Below are 17,750 nucleotides of genomic sequence, written 5' to 3'. Positions count from 1 at the left end.
GTGACGATAAAGGGCAAGCCAAACGACAACAGCAATCTATTTGTGACATTGGTGTAGAGCCTAGGGATGGGTGTACAAAAATAGATTTGCCTGAATCTAATTGATCTTCATTTAAAAAATATCTGGTATTGATTTGTATGATGCGGCGATCAATCTTTTGTTTCATTTTCCTTTTCTTTTTTTTTTCCACGGGCTCTGTTGTGCTTTTTATGGCAAGGAAGGCGGCGGGGGACAGGAAACGACATGTAGCATCGAACCACAGGTGGGTATAGACACCCAGTTCGCAACAAGGCGTACTGCCTGCAGGGTTAGCGCTATCGGGGTGAGCCGCTGAGCACCCCCAGAGATTGCTCATTTATGCACAGCTTTTCACGCGGATGCTTGAAGCGCTGTCCTCGTGAGTACCGCGTGGCCAGCCTTTGGTTATAGTGGTCATATCGTGTTGACTTCTGCAATGTGTTGGTCATTTTATTTTATTGAAAAGTGCATCAATGTATATGCTCTGGGTCGAATTCTTAATGTAAATATAAATCCTCTAAATAGTGCAACGGGTTAGAAGGTATCCTGGTACAATTTACAACACAAGTTCTCAACGATCTAGTTGGTATTGTAAGTAAAATATCCCTTACTGAATCTACTCGGGTTTCGGAAATTGAATCCCATCGGACCCTTGTTAATCGGAATCTAATCGATTCAGGAAGTTATTGCCGATGAATCCCACCCCATCACCACCATCGCCCTGTGTGATCCCATTATTGCTTTGCCTGTTCACTGTTTGTATCCATATCCTCCCCAGGTGCACATACTGTAGATAATAATGAAAAGGACTAGTAAGGATATTGAAGTCACCATTATCGGCTGATACACTCAGTCTCTTTGTCTACTCTTTTCTTTTTCTCCCTCATTCTCTCTATCTTACTTTCTCCTTCCCTGTATGATTCTCTCTCCCCCTCTCTCACCTTCTCTCTGTTTCTCTTCCTCTCTCGCCCTCTCAGTACATGAGTAAGCCTTTTGCATGCTGCTGTGTGGTGGCCATGTCGTGCTGTGGCTGCTCCTCGGGCGCGGTGGTGGAGTTGACCCCGATAAGCTCAAGGTCAACTGCGTTACGGATGGCAGTCTACACCAGTGTCTTCCATTGTGCTATTTCGAGTCCTACAGTAATTTATTCATACAGAGCACATTCATCTTCCGCAGAGGCCGGTGGTGGGGTGAGGCCCTTCCATGCAATTAATATTGATCCACCTTAGCAATTCAAGGTTGTTAATTTTCGTGTGAAAAATGAACACCGGATATGATGTACAGACCGATTAATATTGTCATACTTATTGTACGTATATATACTTTTTCTTTTATATTTGTTAAATAATTACAATGAACCGTAGAAACTAGATTATGCTTTTTTAATACATGTTTACAAGGGAATGTAAATAGCATTCACATTGTGTGTATTCTACCCGTTTTGCCTCATCTGCTGGAACCTCAAACTGTGTTGTTTTGGGCCCAACAGTCTTTGTGTATCCAAAGTCAATATCCAAACTCATCCACGGAATGATCTTTGAAAATGGCCTCAAGTGTAACAATGTTGCTTAATAGTGTGTGTGTGTGTGTGTGTGTGTGTGTGTGTTTGAGCATACTGAGCGTACTGTTTGTAACTGCAGCTGTGAGTGAATTACGGTGCTTGTGGCTCAACTGTCTTCAGTTACAGCCGAGTTGCAGAAATGCAAAACCGTTGTTTATTTTGGCATGTGTAAACGAGCATATCCCTTTTCCTTGGAACTCATTCTTCCCTTTTTAAAGAGAACCGTATGCTTTTCCCTTGTGTACAAACACGGACCGCTTATATATTTATACACTTTTACATTTGAATGAACTACACGTCTCTCTCTCTCACGTCGTAAAGGTCACAAGGGATGAAACGACCTCTAAAGAAGAGGCTGACGACAAAGTGCGTTGTGATTCACTAACGGAGCATATAGGGATTAGTTAATGCTGAAATCCTTTCAGCTGTTGGCAACCAAACTTTGAAAGCCTTAAGTAAAGCGTGCTTGCCATGCATTTCAACACTTCCCACCTGCTTTGTCTCCAAGGCGAGGGGATATAAACCCGGCAGCCTTTTTACCCCTTCCCCTTCCCCTTACCCCTCCCCCTTGTTTTGATGGGGTAAGGGGAAGGGGTAAGGGGAAGGCGTAAGGGGTAGAAATGGGATTGGGCCTTAATGTCAATGGTCCCAATAGCTGTGTTACTAAAGGTGGAAAATTACTTCTTAAAACCAACATAAATCAACCAGACCAGCCGTGTAATTATCCAACCTATCATCGAATCACCAAATCGTGCAATTGTTTGGTCGACATTTGAATTTATTTATGGGTCAAAAAAAAAATGATATGGTAGTTTCATCCACATTTCTAGGATTTGTATTTCCTTCTGTATTCTGCTTGTTTCATAAGGAGTTGAACCTGCGGTGAACACCTGTAAATGATTGTTTATGACTGCAGCGTACAGAATCTCTGCATCATTCTGGCTTATCTGGCTCAGGCTAGTGCAGCGCAGCATTCATTAGGCTAATTACACTGACCAGGCTTGTTGGCTCGGCCACTGGTGTGTGTGTGTGTGTGACTGACTGACTGACTGACTGACTGACTGACTGACTGACGGTCAGCTGCTAGTGGCAACTGTAGCTGAGGTCTCAAAAAGGTGTGAGGAAGGACCAGATTTTTATTCTCAGTGATCCCACGCTCAGTTACACGGAAAATCAATGAGTGTGACCTGATCGATCGTACTCAACAGGGGGCTGCGGAGAGAAGGAGAGGTTGAGAAGAAGAAGAGGAGGAATAGAGGAGAGAAGGGGGGAGAAAGAGATGGGTATTCACACAGAGGAGAAGATAAAAGGAGAGGGACTGGGACCAATGGAAAAAGAGGAAGAGGAGACTGACGGGGAAAGGTGAGGAGGTAAACCACGACTATGCTCTCGTCTGTGGAGAACCTGGACGATTCTGGGCCTGGGGTGGAGAATAGCTTTTGCTTTAATTGATGTTGCTCTGCACAGTCTTAAAGCAATACAGATGTCGATGGAGTTCAAGATCATGGGAGATTGAAGTGGACATGTTTTCCTCCTTCCTTGTTTTGTGACGGTGTGCAGTGCAGGATTTGTGTTAGCGAGTGAATTTTGATTTGTGCTAACCGTCACATGGCAATAGCTATTATTTTAATGCTCCAACAAATTCCACCAGAGTTGAATACATTTACAAATGTATGAATAATATACAATTATTTTCCTCCATCCAGACCAAGTGACACTTTTGATCCCACACATTACAATTACATTATAAGCCATGTGAAGAGCACATACGTTTCACACACACACACACACACACACACACACACACACACACACACACACACACACACACACACACACACACACACACACACACACACACACACACACACACACACACACACACACACACACAGCCTTCCGCCTCTATTCAACCCTCCCCTTTCCCCCTTCACACGCTCAGCTGCCCTCATACACACTCCTTTTTTTATTTTTTATCTAACACACACGCGAGCATGCATCTCTCTTCCACCAGCCCCCATACACACACACACACACACACACTTTCTCTCTTTCACACATGCGTGCTCATCCTTGCACGTGCACACTAGCACACACACACACCCCCTCTCTCTTCTCTCTCTCCCCTCCCTTTTAGTCTCTCTCTCTCTCCCTCGCTCCCCCTCCCTCCCTCCCTGTGTGTCTGTGTAAAGTGGAGCAGGAACGGAGTCACTCGCTCTGTCTCGCTCTCTCTCCCTTTCGTTCATTTGTTCCCTGGCTCCGACTGGGAGCGCCGTTGCGTTGCAGAGTGGTAGAAGACACATTGTGTGCTCTGATCCGTCGTCTGTCCTTTAAGGCACAGCGAAGGGGCGCGAGGCAGTGGGGGAGACGCGCACACAGAGAGAGGGGGAGAGAAGGAGAGGGGGGCGAGCAAGGCAGCAAGTGACACGGGAGAGAGACGGTCAGATTGGAGCTGCCCGTAACATTGCGTCTGGCGGTCTAGCAAGGGGGGGGAAGATCGAGAAAGGGGGAAAGAGGAGAGGAGAGGAGAGGAGGCGCCATGGGGCAGTTATGCTGTTTTCCCTTCAACCAAACGGAGGAGAAAATCAGTAAGTGTTCTTTTGTGTTTGTGTGTGCTGGAATGATGATGATGGCTGTTTAATTTAATGATTATACCTCCTTTTTATTGTCTCCCCGTGGTGCCCTGTGGATTTGTGCAAGGGTGCTACTGTTCGAGAGCTCTGTGTGATCCCAGTGTGTGTCTTTGTGTCAGATTAGACGTAGACCACTAGTGTGGAGGCACCACCACTCCCCTTGTGCCGAGGCTCAGTTCTGGGGGTGTAGTTCACCATCCTTGTGTAGAGCTGTAAGCTAACGTGGATGTGGTGTGAGTTTGCTCTGGGACCTTGGTGGACCAACTTGTCCTCTCCTGTGTATTGAGTAATGAAACGCGTCTGATTTTAATGTGATTCATGAAGTAAGTAATTGTGTGTGTGTGTGGGTGCACGCACGTTTCAGGGGCTGGCTCTTTGATTCGTTTTCCTGTCTTTGTGCCCCTATACCCAGTGTCGTAGAGTGTTTGTTCAGAGCCAAGCCTGACACTTTTAACACTTGCAGGGCATTCGGTCACAGGGTTTTTGTGTGGTGATCTGGGAATCGAGCTGTTTTGATTTACTCCCAGGGTGACCCAGGAAGCTATGTATTCCAGCAAATTATCACCAACATCCTGACAAAGAATATCACAACCTCACACTCACAGGTCCTTGCCTGTCTGGGGTCGAGAGAAGGGATTAATTAGAAGTGACGTTAATTAGATTAAGTTCACGCTAGATTTCAATTACAACGCTCTTCCCATGTTGGATGACCCCTTTTTATCCGGCTGTTCACATTATTGTACATGACTCCAGGGGCCTGCACTCACAAACAAAGATTGTGCGTGGTAATTTGCATGTCAAATAAGCACTCCAAATCTCCCCATCCATGAGTAAGTGATGTGCGTTGTCACCGTGAGACACATAAAGTCCTGTTGAAAAGATGGCATAATGCACAGAAGCAAAACTTGTCATTTTTAGCTAGATAATGAGGTCGAAACAACTCAAAGAGTCGCCTCACTCCAAACACTTCGAAGTCCTTCCACCTTTCAAAATCTCCCACCCTTGCAGGGTGATGCATGTTGTCAGGGAATAATGGTAGTTTAAGACGGACCACATAAATGTTTCAGATCTATACGGATTCCATATCAAAGTGGTCTGAACCCCTTTGCAGCTGTTTACACATGCTCTGCCGCATTCAGATTCAGTTAATCAGGTTCAGGCCGCTTGTATGCCCCTGGTCGTGAGAAGAGGACATAGAAAAGGGACGATGGATGGCTTTATGGTTATTTCCCATGACAGAAGTGGCAACACAATGCAGTTGAACCTGCTTATTTTTTTCAGTATAATGTTTTATCTGAAGGTAGGCCACTTGAACGCTGTAAACAAGATGCAAATGTATCACCATTCTCCCAACCCTGAGCAATGCAGTCAAATCTGTTAACTATGAAGTAACACATTTATCACTTTTTATGATTCATATGTAATAGCTTTGGATTACTCGCTGATAACAACTACCGAGCATTTAGTGCCAAGCGATACGGCTCACCTGTCATTTATGACGTTCACGTCTCTGTGTTGTGTGAGCTGTGCTCTGGCCTGTGTGTACACACTGCGCTAAATTTTATCGTCCGGTCGTAAATGCAGACTTTGACACTATCGCTAGAGAGAGAGAGAGGTTATTGCTGGGAAACGCAAGCTGTGTGTTTGTATCTGGGAAACTTAGTTTTCCTAAATACAAACGCACAAGTCTGTTTTTCCCATTGCCTGCCGTTTGCTTTTCTTTAGCTCCCATTCTGGTTCTCGGTTTGAGTTTATTCCTTTACCACTGCCATTTTCTTACACTCTCTCCCCTCTCTCCCCCCCCCCCCCTCAGCGTTCCCTCCCCCTCTCTCTCCCTCTCTGGGTGCAGCTGCACAGTGCTCCACACAGTCAGACCACTGTGTCCTACTTCTGGGTCGGGGGGGGGGGTCGTGGGGGGACATGGGAGAGAGGAAGATCGATCCATTTTTGGGGATTGCAATGAGTTTTATTCCGAGATAGGAAGGTCGAGGGAGATTTAGGAGTACGGTGGGGCATAACCAACAGGGATCAGGTCATAGGCTAGCCGTGTGTGTGTGTGTGTGTGTGTGTGTGTGTGTGTGTGTGTGTTGTGTGTGTGTGTGTGTGTGTGTGTGTGTGTGTGTGTGTGTGTGTGTGTGTGTGTGTGTGTTCAACCATTGTTGATTAGACAAGGCGACATGCAGCGTTGTTCGCACTCAGTGCAGGTGTTGAACACACAACCACCCATAACACACACACACACCCTAATGTGTTTAGACAGCCAGAGTAACACATGGTGCGCTAGTCGTCCGTTTAGAAGTGCCTTGTTTTAGTGGTCCCAATATGTCGTTATTGTTTTACGCTCCCATGCTTCTATCTAGTTTCCACGTGATTGATCCTTGTGTCACCGTAACAAGATAAGATAAATGCCTTCTCATGGGAAACAAAAAACGTATTGCCTTCAACCTTTGACAATCCGCATGAAGCCATTAGGGGGGGGGGGGAGGGGGGGGGGGGGGGGGGGGGGGGGGGGGGGGGGGGGGGGGTGGGGGGGGGGGGGGGGGTGGGGGGGGTGTGTGTGTGTGGTGTGTGTGTGTGTGTGTGTGTGTGTGTGTGTGTGTGTGTGTGTGTGTGTGTGTGTGTGTGTGTGTAAATTGCAGCGTTGATAATGCATGTCTTATGAGTGATAAAGACACAGTTTGCTGTGTGATGAGTCAGGCTTTGGATGTGGGTGTTTCTGTTTTATTTCGGTCTTTACCTGGATTTTTTAGAGGCCTTTATTTATGGAAGGCCTTGAGAAGAAAGTGTGCTGGTTCTTTCCCTCTGTTCAGTATGTCTGACGCAGCACAGTATGAAATTCGATGCGTAATTAGCATTTATTTTTGGGCTGTGATTCATTATTTGTTTTTTCCCACATACAGTATATAGAGCCTTTTTTTAAGGAGGCCTAAAGTTAACCACACACCGGACCAACTGCCCGATTCGCGTCGGTAAATGAAGTCGGGCTATTTAATCTGGCCGACTCGAACACCGACATGGGCGGTACACACCTACGGGATTACAGCCGACGCCGTACGTTCCGTAATGTCTCCTAAACAACAGGCGGCGCTAATCTGTATTGTGGGTCAAAAAACACGAAAACCTGAAGTAGCAGGTCCTCTTCTTCGATTACACTGTTTATCTGGTATGTTTACCATCCTCACTCCCGGGCTTCACTGATTCGCTAGTCAAGCTGCTAGACCTCCACCAATCAGAATGGTAAAAGAATGACCGACTCGAATGGCCGATTAATTACACATGTTGAATCGGCTGAAATTAACGCCGCCGTGGCCGATTTGAGCGACCACACCAAATAGACTCGCGTCACCGACGCCGATTTTCGGTCCGGTGTGGGCTTGCCTTAAGTCTAGAGCCCAGAGCATAAGCACATTGAGGCTCATCACGCTGGCTTCCACATCTGAGTCACTGTCCCATAGGGAGTCTCTGTTTGCCATCTCTACCCCAGCGGGTTTACCGTGAGCCGCCGTAGGTTAAAGACGTTGGAAACGCCATCCGTTCATACTGCGTTTCTATAATCGGACACGTTATCAATATTGAAACGGGAGCCCTTCGGTAAACGTTCGGACACGTTATCAATATTGAAACGGGAGCCCTTCGGTAAACGTTCGGGCAATGTCATCTGATCTTCCAGGATTGGATCGTGACACAGTGACCTCACTCAAGAGCCTGCCGCATGGTCTCGGGGGGGACGCTGAGACATGGTTGATCATATTGGTTTGAAATGTTCAGTGAGTGGGGAGTTGTCGCCAGACATCAAAGCAACGAAACAGTCTCACGGACTATGGAGGGAGTTCCGTTGATTCGATTCAAATGTACGATAACCACCAGCCATTACATATTTGACTGCTATTTGACTGACTTTGTTGTCAACACGGTGATCGACACCGCTGTGGGCTTGAGTTAAGTTGCGGAGAGCGATTACATTTCGACTCCCCTCAGGGGGGGTGCTGCGCCTGTGTTTTAACACACTGTGTTATCGGGGAAACAGGGTCTGTCACCTGGCTTCAGGCGATGATCCCTGACCAGAGACCTGCCCGCTACACCCCACAGGCGAGGTGGAACATTGTCTGTTCCTCTCTCATCTGGAACCACTTACTTCAGTTTTGCTGCAATCGATTCCATTTTTGATCCTAATCCATAAAGCATTTGATTGCCGCGGCCGTAGTTAATCTCCACACTAATGGGGTCAGCCGGGTCGCGATTGGTCCGTGTGTTGTAGCGGGACCTGCGGTTATGGTGTATTAATATTAATATTTTTGTTTTCCGGCGCATTTCTGTGGGCATGTTTGGAAATAATTCTGAGTAGGTGCGAGCGAGCGTGAGGGTGTTGTTGTTGTCGCCGGGGATATCTTCACACATTTCTCAAGACGGGGGGTTTGAGCCCGGTCGAACTACGCTACACTGAGTTCACGCACAGTGGGGCGTGTATCATGGCACCATGGAGCTGTGACGGTGCAGACGGACGGGGTATTTGGACTCACCCTGACACACCGTAAACGCATTGTAAACTCGTCTCTCTGGGTCACGAGTAGCTGGGTGTTATTAAGTGGGGGGGGGGGAAAGAATAACGGGCTCCTAAACCAACACACAGGGTGGGTTTGTTCGGGATACAAGTGTGATAAATAGTCAGCCCAGTGGGAGACACGAGATGCATTGTGTGTGTGTGATATCTATTAATAGATAAATACACAGTGGGGAGATGCAGGGGGCCGGAGGAGGTGGCTTCAGACAGGGCCAGGAGATGACGATGAGTGATGATGGGTGACGGCTCATCATGGCTGGTGAAGCGTGTAGCACAGTGGTCACGTGGGAGGGCAAAGATGGCATTTCCCTGAACCTTTTTTCGCAACGGTTTGTCTCGCTATCTTCCTTCATCATGTCTTTCTTTCTTTCTTTCTTTCTTCCCCACGATCTCTATATGTACTTCTTACTTCATTTGTTTTATTTTGTCCCATCTCTCTATATTTCTCACTGCTTCCTTCTTCTGCTACTATTATTCATCCATCTTTCTTGGTTCACCCCTACCCATCCATCTTTATCTGCATCTGGTCGACCCTTCCGCATTCTTTCTCCTTCCGCATTCTTTCTCTCGTGCATTATTTCTCGCTGTCGTTCCTCATGTACTTCATCAGGTCCTTATTTCTTCCTCCCTCATGCTTCCTCCATGTCCTCTTCTTCCCCTTCACCCTCTCTCATCTTGCCATGCCTTCATTAGCGCAGCACAGATGCCGGGCCCCGAAGGCCAGTAAGCATCAGCGGGATCAGCAGCAGCATCAACTAAATCAACAAAAACTAGACCAGCCTGGTGAACTAGGTCACCACGGCTACGTCACCGCCCCCCCAAAACTGCTGAGTAGCTGATGATCCATCGTCCCCCCGGGCCGAGGAGGACCAGAGCCGGGGCGGGTCGCAGCTGAGATCAAAGCGCCGTGCCACCAGCCTGATCATAAAAGCGGCTCGGGACTCGTTCCTCGTGCCGTGACTTAGCTTATAGAGAGGCACGCGCTCGTAACACCCCTGCTGTGCTGTTGGACGCGCTCGTCTGCGGAGCTCGGAGCCATCTCTCTGCGTAACGTTCAGCTCTTTAACGCGGGTTGTTTGCAGAGTGCGGTCTGTTATTGACACGGTGCATCGCCGCTCATTCACAGCTCTGGGCAGGGCTTGTACAGAATGTAGAGCATTCTCTCCGATACAAGTTACTGTGATTACTATGTGACTTGCAGAGGGCTTTCGCAAATCTGACTTTCATGGAAGGAAACCTCCCCCCTCCAACAAGCCAGATGAAGTATTTTTTTTTATTTTTTTTTCTCTTCTCTAAACCACCACTCACCCTCTAACAGTCAAATTGAGCTAATGGTCGCCAGTCATGGGGTTTTTCGTTGCGCCGCCAAATTCCAAACTGCCTGGTTACTTTTCGCCACACACACACACGCACGCACGCACGCACACGCACACGCACGTGCTTGTCCCCATTCTGGGAAACTAAAAGACTCACACACCGCCACAAACCACAGTGAAGCTTTTCTTTGGCCTGCTGGGTCTGCCCAACGCAGCCTTCCAGGAGAGGCTGAGAAAAGGCCCGTTTGTCCCCAGAGAACAGTCAGATCCCCCGTCGCCAAGGCACAATCCGCAATCAAACCTTTCCCCGACCAGACCGGGTATGAGCTGAACCATATACTCCACGGTGACCCCCCCCCACAGCAGGCCTGCCTCTTCCTGTAGATGATGGATGTATTTTGGCCTATGTTTGAGTCAGCCTGACCTTGCTGATGAGCCGCAGAGTGAAGGCCCCTCCTCCACCTATTACTAAGATCCATTTAGTTTCCGAACGCGTTAAGCTTTTTATTGGCGAAACATTGAACCCCCCCCTCTAAGCCGCGTGGCTAACTGCGCGCTCGGCTAACCCGCGGTATGGCAACACAACCGGCGTGGTGTCCGTGTTTGATTCCCACTTGCCTGTGTGGGTGAATGAGGGGTTACCATGGTAATGATTATTAATGTATGCCGTGTTTGCAGAGTGGGATATGGAGAGGCATGCGGACGGCTTATCGGTTGTAACACATGCAATGCTCGCTTCACGCTGTGTGTGTGTGTGTGTGTGTGTGTGTGTGTGTGTGTGTGTGTGTGTGTGTGTGTGTGTGTGTGTGTGTGTGTGTGTGTGTGTGTGTGTGTGTGTGTGTGTGTGTGTGTGTGTGTGTGTGTTGAGAGCACAGGAAGATTTCTGGTATTTCCTCAGGAAGCTGCTCCTCCATTAAGCCCCCCCTCACAATTTTTTCTGTCCTTGTAATTCCTCATCTACAACACACACACACACAACTCCACACCCACACACAGACACACACAGACCCCTACACACACACAGACCCCTACACACACACAGACCCCTATACACACACAACCCTACACAAACACACACACACACACAGACACACCTCTTCCAGCTCCTCCAGTCCACTACAGCACAGTTTTTGTAAAGGGCGAGAACTTCAGATGAACTCTCAAAAAAAAGACGGCCGCCTCATCAGCCAATCCACGAGTTCCTCTTCCCGGGACTGTTCTAGTGTTTCTTTTTCCACAGTGGAAAGTTCAGGACTTCACTGAGCCCGACTGGCAAGCGATCCGAATAGCTGACTCTCTGATCCAACGACAGTAGATGGCGGGGCGGGAGGGGGGGGGGGGATTCGGCAGAGCGGGAGACGGAGGGGGTTAGAGAAGGATTGCTAGGCAATCAATTGTGCTAAAGTGATGTAGGCGGGATCTGACAGGAGAGGACAGCAGGCAGCCACCACGGTAAAGGGAAGGAAAAGTACTGCGTTAGAAGGTCAGATGCTATGCAAGACGCCCATGGTTCAAGCTCTGTACACACACACACACACACACACACACACACACACACACACACACACACACACACACACACACACACACACACACACACACACACACACACACACACACACACACACACACACACACACACACTCTTATCTCCCCTCAGTCGTAATGCCATGTCACAGGAAGCAGAGCACCGAAAACCTGGGATTAAAGTGCAAGAGTGACAATGACTGTTTCTGATAAGACACAGAGAGACGGAGAGCCTCTGCTACCGGGGAGCCGGCGTGGTTTCATTAGCATGCCAGGCGAGGCCGCCGGGTGCATTTAGCCGGTCTGTCTGGCGCCGCTTGTGGGAGACACACACACTCACACACATTAGCACATACACACACACACACCGCATTGGTGTGTGTGTGTGTTGAAAGGATGTATGCTGACAAACAAGCTGGATGCAACTGAAAATACAACAACAAATTGATGTGAAGCAGGGATTTAAACCAGTGAGTGTGGCTGGGGAGCGAGAGGGGCAGACAGTGGGGTGGAGGGGGGGGGGGGGCGAGAGACAGAGCGAGGCAGGCAAAGTGATCGACTGTTTGCAGACCGCAAGCGGAAGAGAGATATTGGAGCGAGATGATCACTCCAATATCACTTACATGCACACATCTTTCTATCGGTTATTTCTGGGATGGTTTGTGGAGCAGGTGTATAGTGGTACCTTGTGTTCTGTGTCTTTATCTCTCCCTTTCTATGTCTCCATACGGAGAGATAGTCTCTCCATATTGATGGAGAGACTGAGCAGCAGATTGCGCAGTAATGACAGGAACTGAGATGTCACAACCACATGGATTGTTAAAAGTTGAAGTGCACGGTTTCAAATGTCACCATGACAACAGAGCTAGCAAAAAAAACGTAACGTAGAGAGAGGGGTAACAAAAGGTAGGTTGTAAATAAATAAAAAAAATAGGGACAGACAACTGTATCCATAGCTGTTGAACTTTGGTTGCATTTTGAAGAAGAGTTATAAAATATTAGAGCAATATTGGTATTGTGAAAATATGTCTTGGTATGTCCTTTCCTTGTTATGTCTTTTGGTTTGGTCTTTGTTTTTGTCAATTGAGTGTTTTCATTCTCTGTTTGTGTTCTGTGTTGCAGACTTGGTTCGCAGCCCACTCACTCCTTCCAAACGCACAAGTACGTCTCCCCCCGTCCCGCGACGCCCCTCTCGATCACTATGGCTATCGCCAGTGGCGCGAGCCATCCTTCAAAAGCTCACAATGATGCCCTGATTTCTATCCTGGATGTAATCAAAGGAATGCACTCAAATATAGTCACCAAATCCAATCATTGAATAGTTCAAATTACAGAGTTGGAACCTGCAGTAATTCTTGTAAATCTTTCAAGAAAAGTATGAAAAACGTTTGTAATTGCACACCAATCAAAAGTGTCTTCTTGCTCTGGAATTGATTGTGAGTAATTACATGCTGATTATACATTCCACAAGCCTCTAATCAACCTTTAACCTAGTTTAAAAGCATTTATCTTTTTCTTCGCCTTTGCATACATTGACTACTAAAACCATAGATAGAAATCATTATTAATAATTATATTCCATATTTAATTGTTGTATATTATATATATTTATCTATATCTATATTTATTATATGATTATCTATATTTTTACACATCGAATGTAAATGCAAGGTCTTTTTTACACCAAAATCTATCAAAAATAAAGTGAAACGGTAAAGTGAAAATTAATAAAAAAGTAGGTGAAGTAAATATTGCAGCCAAACAACGTCCATTTTTCCATCCGTTTCCTGTTCCAAGCAGGTGACAGAGGAATTCACTACAATCTTCAGTATCTATCACTCAATTGGAAAAAATTCTGCCCGTCGTAGCTTTAAAGTATTCCCAAGGAGTTGCATCTTCTGCAATCGCTCAAACATTGACCTATCTATCAATGACTTTTGACGAGTCGGACATTTACGATCCACATACTCTGTACATTTGCATGTAATTCCCCATGACTTGTATCCAATTGAATTCATGACCATTACGCGTGGGTCAACGGAGAATCTGAGAGTTTACTGTAAACGTAGTGTGGATGATGGAAAACACTCCTGTTAGTCAATTCCTCTGGGGAGCTTTAATTGAGTTGAAAGTGGTGTTGGAGAAAACCGATCCATTATCGCTGTTGGTCTCACTTGAGTAGTAAAAACAAAAAGACATCTATTCTATTGCACAATTTATGAGCCGAGAGATCCCTTGAGGGGGGAAAATAACGAAAAACAATATTTTTTATGAAAACATAAATCATGCTTAGGACTCAGCATTATATTTCTCTGGTTTGCTCAGACACTTGAATTCAGGGGACTTTTCCAATGTCTTATTCTGTGTTGACGTGAATAATTTAAAACAGAAACATTAGTTATTTAATTAAATGCATTTGAGTGCAGCTCAACACATTGTTTATTAACGATATTTATTCACGCAGTGAAGACATTGAAATGAGTCGGGTAGGCTGTTTGTTCATTGATGTTCGTTCCGTTGTAAATATAGATAATCTGTGAATAAATAGCTTGCTTGAAACCCACACAGAATACAAATTTGAAAGAGATCTTTAAATAATTAGAGCTTGTTTTCTAGTGCTATCTTCTGGCAGTTTGTAAAAAGATAGAAGAGTTGTTCAATGCTTTTATAGCAACACTCTTGATTTGTTACTCCAAATGTCAACAAGGAGGTGCTCTGAGTGGGAAAATAGGTTACACAATGATCCCACGATTAGTGTTTACATTGTGTAGCTGGCTTCGTACTCAAACGCGCGTGTGTGTGTGCGTGTGTGTGTGCGTGTGTGTGTGCGTGCGTGCGTGTGTGCGTGTGCGTGTGTGTGTGTGTGTGTGTGTGTGTGTGTGTGTGTGTGTGTGTGTGTGTGTGTGTGTGTGTGTGTGTGTGTGTGTGTGTGTGTGTGTGTGTGTGTGTGTGTGTGCACCCACATTTTCTAAGCCCTGCACATGGAAGGTTATGCTTTTATTCATCAAACACCTCTTGTCTTTGAATGAAAAGCTGCAGAGAGGGCTCTGTTTCTGCTCCATGATCACTCCAGCGTGCTTAATTCAGGGCTGTTGGACTCTTTCTTTGCCCATTTTGCTTTTTCTCTCTCGATTTCTCCTTTTCTTTCTATATAATCATACATCTGTGTAGCTTGTGATCTATTGTGTGTGTGTGTGTGTGTGTGTGTGTGTGTGTGTGTGTGTGTGTGTGTGTGTGTGTGTGTGTGTGTGTGTGTGTGTGTGTGTGTGTGTGTGTGTGTGTGTGTGGGCAGGACGTAACGTTCTCCTTACTACTCTCCACAGGTGGCCGCCAGCATCAGGAGCCCAGTGAGGCGGAGCTACAGAGGGTGAGCAAGCGGTTAGTCGAGGACGCTGTCAATCGCGCCCTGAACCAATACAAACAGGAGACGTTGCAGAACGGGGGCGGACCTAATACGGCAGCCGTGCCGCCCCCGGAAAACACTAAGGAGAGCACGGCAAAGCTGGACACGAGCGCCAACTCCACCACAGACAGCAGGAAGTGAGCGCATCAAACTGGGAGGAGGAGACTGAAGAAAAGAAAACAAGGGCGCCAAGAGAAACAGTCTGCCAGCCCGGGCTACCTAGGAGGTCAACGGTCAAGCACGTGCTAGGGTGGCGCTAGAGGAACGATCTGAACTTCTTGCAAGCAAACCAACGGATCCGCCTAGTTCGTTGACCATCTAAGCTAGCGGATGACACTAGCTGTGGCCAGCGAAATAGTAAGACTCAGCCACTCAGACCATTCCAGTTGAATGAGATAATGTATCCGTGTATGCTGTCCCCTCATGCTAACAGGCTAATTATCCAGTCGTGTCAGCTGCCCAATAGGAAATGATTGATTGATTGATATATATTTTTTTCGGCAGCATGGATTCATTCAGTGCAAAAAGTTTATGAGACAACAGCTCTGTATGAGTTCTGTTCATTGTGTTTGCACTTCAATGCACCACATGGACAACATGTGATACGATTCCTACAGATCATCTTTCGTTTTGAATAAGTCCTGAAAAAACCGAAGGGTTTTTTTAGAACTTGTTCGTTGTTTTTGTTTTTTGTTGGTATAAACTGTCTTTGTCTTGAAACATGTGATTCCCCACATAGTACACTAGGAGATTTGATAAACAAAAGCGGATGTCATGGAGTGCCCGGAAGGATATTGTACTGTTCGGTACTGCATTTCCTGGGACAAGGTGACTACTGTTTGAATTGACCGTGGCTTGGATATTTTATTACACTTGCTTTTTATTTTATTTTATGCCATCATGGGCCTGTACGGATGGACTTGTTCGATTTTGTAGTTCAAGAAACCTTTTCATTTCAACACGTTTTATTCAAATATACACTCTTCTTCGATCTCCTTTTGTACCCGGTTTGGTCTAAATGTGTTAAGGCCGTGTAAATTGCAGTTTAGGTTGAAGTTTCTAACCGACTGAATTGAAAGTAAACTGATCCCAGCATTGGGCATGTAGCTACATTTCTGCTAACTGCCTTCAGCGTAGGCAGCGCAACAAAAAATAAATACCCAAAGTTATGAATCATTTTTACGAAATACACTAAACCCCTCAAGTTTTTAGTGTAGTGATGTACTCTCCAGCAACTAAAACAAACATGCTGAAATGTATGTTGGGTGAGTGCTCCCATAGTAAATGTCTGCAATGGAACGTGTCAATCTTGTTTCTGCAATGCGTTTTATAACACTTATAGTATACAAACACTTTGAATACCAACTCCCTTTTCTATGAAAACGAGTTAATAAAAGCACTGGACCTTCTATTAGGACAAACACTTAATTGAAAATCGATCATAATTTGGCATCCATTAAAGGGATTTCTTTTTAAAAATAGACCAAATATAGTCCCCGTCCAAACGTCACACGCTATGGATGATGTATATTCCCTTTTTATGGTCTAGGTGGTTAATGTACCGTAGCCTGACTGCTACATCCTGATCCATCCCTAATTGGTAGGTTTAGCATACGGAAGCATATGTTATAAGAGCACTTCAGGCCTTGGCTAGCACTGTTGCTGGTTAGCAAAGCCACAGAACCCAGTGTGTATCTATGACGACGGTGGTGAAGACGTCTGCCACGCTGATGATGAATCACATATTCACTGTTTTTGCCTGAAAACCTCTCAACATGCTATTGCAATGTCTTCCATCTGGCTTCTTATGTTACTTGGCTATGATGCGGGGGAGTCTATTAAAAATCGAAAAGTCATGATGGAACGTATCCAGTGTAAAACAAGACGTTTGTCTGCACTAATCAAGTGTTGAATCATTTTTAATTGATTATTGATTTCAATATTTTATTGATGGAGGTTATGGTGCTGATGACAAAGAAGGAAAGATTTAGATATTTTCATTTATTTTGCATAAATTCTACGTGTGTCATTTGCAACAGCTCAATAGGTTGCGATGCTTTTTCATTTATTCCCCACACATTTGAAGTTCGACTGATGAGGAGAAATTACTGAGGATACTTTTTGCTTACCAATAAAAAAGGAAACAAAAACACAAAATCCAAGGGCAGAATTCATGGTATCCTGGCCAACAGGGCGATCCCACGCTAGCAGTTCCTTAGTCAACGCCCTCCATACAGGGATGTGTATGTTTGGCACCTATAGCAACAGTCATTTCATCTGACGCTTTATTTTTCCTCCGCGTTCACCATGGTACACACAGCTCTGACATGAGGCCTGTCGGCCGACGCGACGTTCACAGCAAATGTGTGCATAAATTAATTGTAATCGCTGCCACCTGCACATCATTTCCCCTATTCTCCTCGAGTAAACACAACGTGCTGATTCTGTCATACGGTGAGATTTCTCCAATAAAAAGAACGAAGGAATATTTTGAACCTAATTTTTGTCACCAGATCCTTAATGACTCCTTTGTTCCCCTTTAACACACACGTATTGTCGTGTGTGTGTGTGTGTGTGTGTGTGTGTGTGTGTGTGTGTGTGTGTGTGTGTGTGTGTGTGTGTGTGTGTGTGTGTGTGTGTGTGTGTGTGTGTGTGTGTGTGTGTGTGTGTGTGTGTGTGTTTGTGTGCGTGTGTGTGTGCTGCTGCTGATATTTGTACCATGTCATACTAT

The 17,750-nt window shown here is 45.9% G+C and overlaps 1 protein-coding gene across 3 annotated transcripts in view; it reads left to right on the top strand.

The window, feature by feature from the left end:
• LOC132449451 (A-kinase anchor protein 7) overlaps nucleotides 1–15,997 on the top strand; it is a 30,019-nt gene extending 14,022 nt beyond the window's left edge. Inside the window, exons 9-10 of one of the 3 annotated variants that reach the window (XM_060041092.1) lie at nucleotides 12,739–12,777; nucleotides 14,940–15,997. In XM_060041092.1, coding sequence (XP_059897075.1) covers nucleotides 12,739–12,777; nucleotides 14,940–15,160 — 260 coding nt within the window. In that variant the 3' untranslated portion in view covers nucleotides 15,161–15,997. Of the gene's footprint in view, nucleotides 1–995; nucleotides 4,122–12,738; nucleotides 12,778–14,939 lie in introns of those variants that run through there. The other 2 variants (XM_060041093.1, XM_060041094.1) reach the window with 2 other exon arrangements.
• The last annotated feature ends 1,753 nt before the right edge of the window (nucleotides 15,998–17,750 follow it).

The sequence above is a fragment of the Gadus macrocephalus genome, chromosome 21, assembly GCF_031168955.1.
Source record: "Gadus macrocephalus chromosome 21, ASM3116895v1".
NCBI lineage: Eukaryota > Metazoa > Chordata > Actinopteri > Gadiformes > Gadidae > Gadus > Gadus macrocephalus.
The sequence above is the reverse complement of the archived record's forward strand: the minus strand, read 5'-3'. Positions and strand labels throughout refer to the sequence as shown.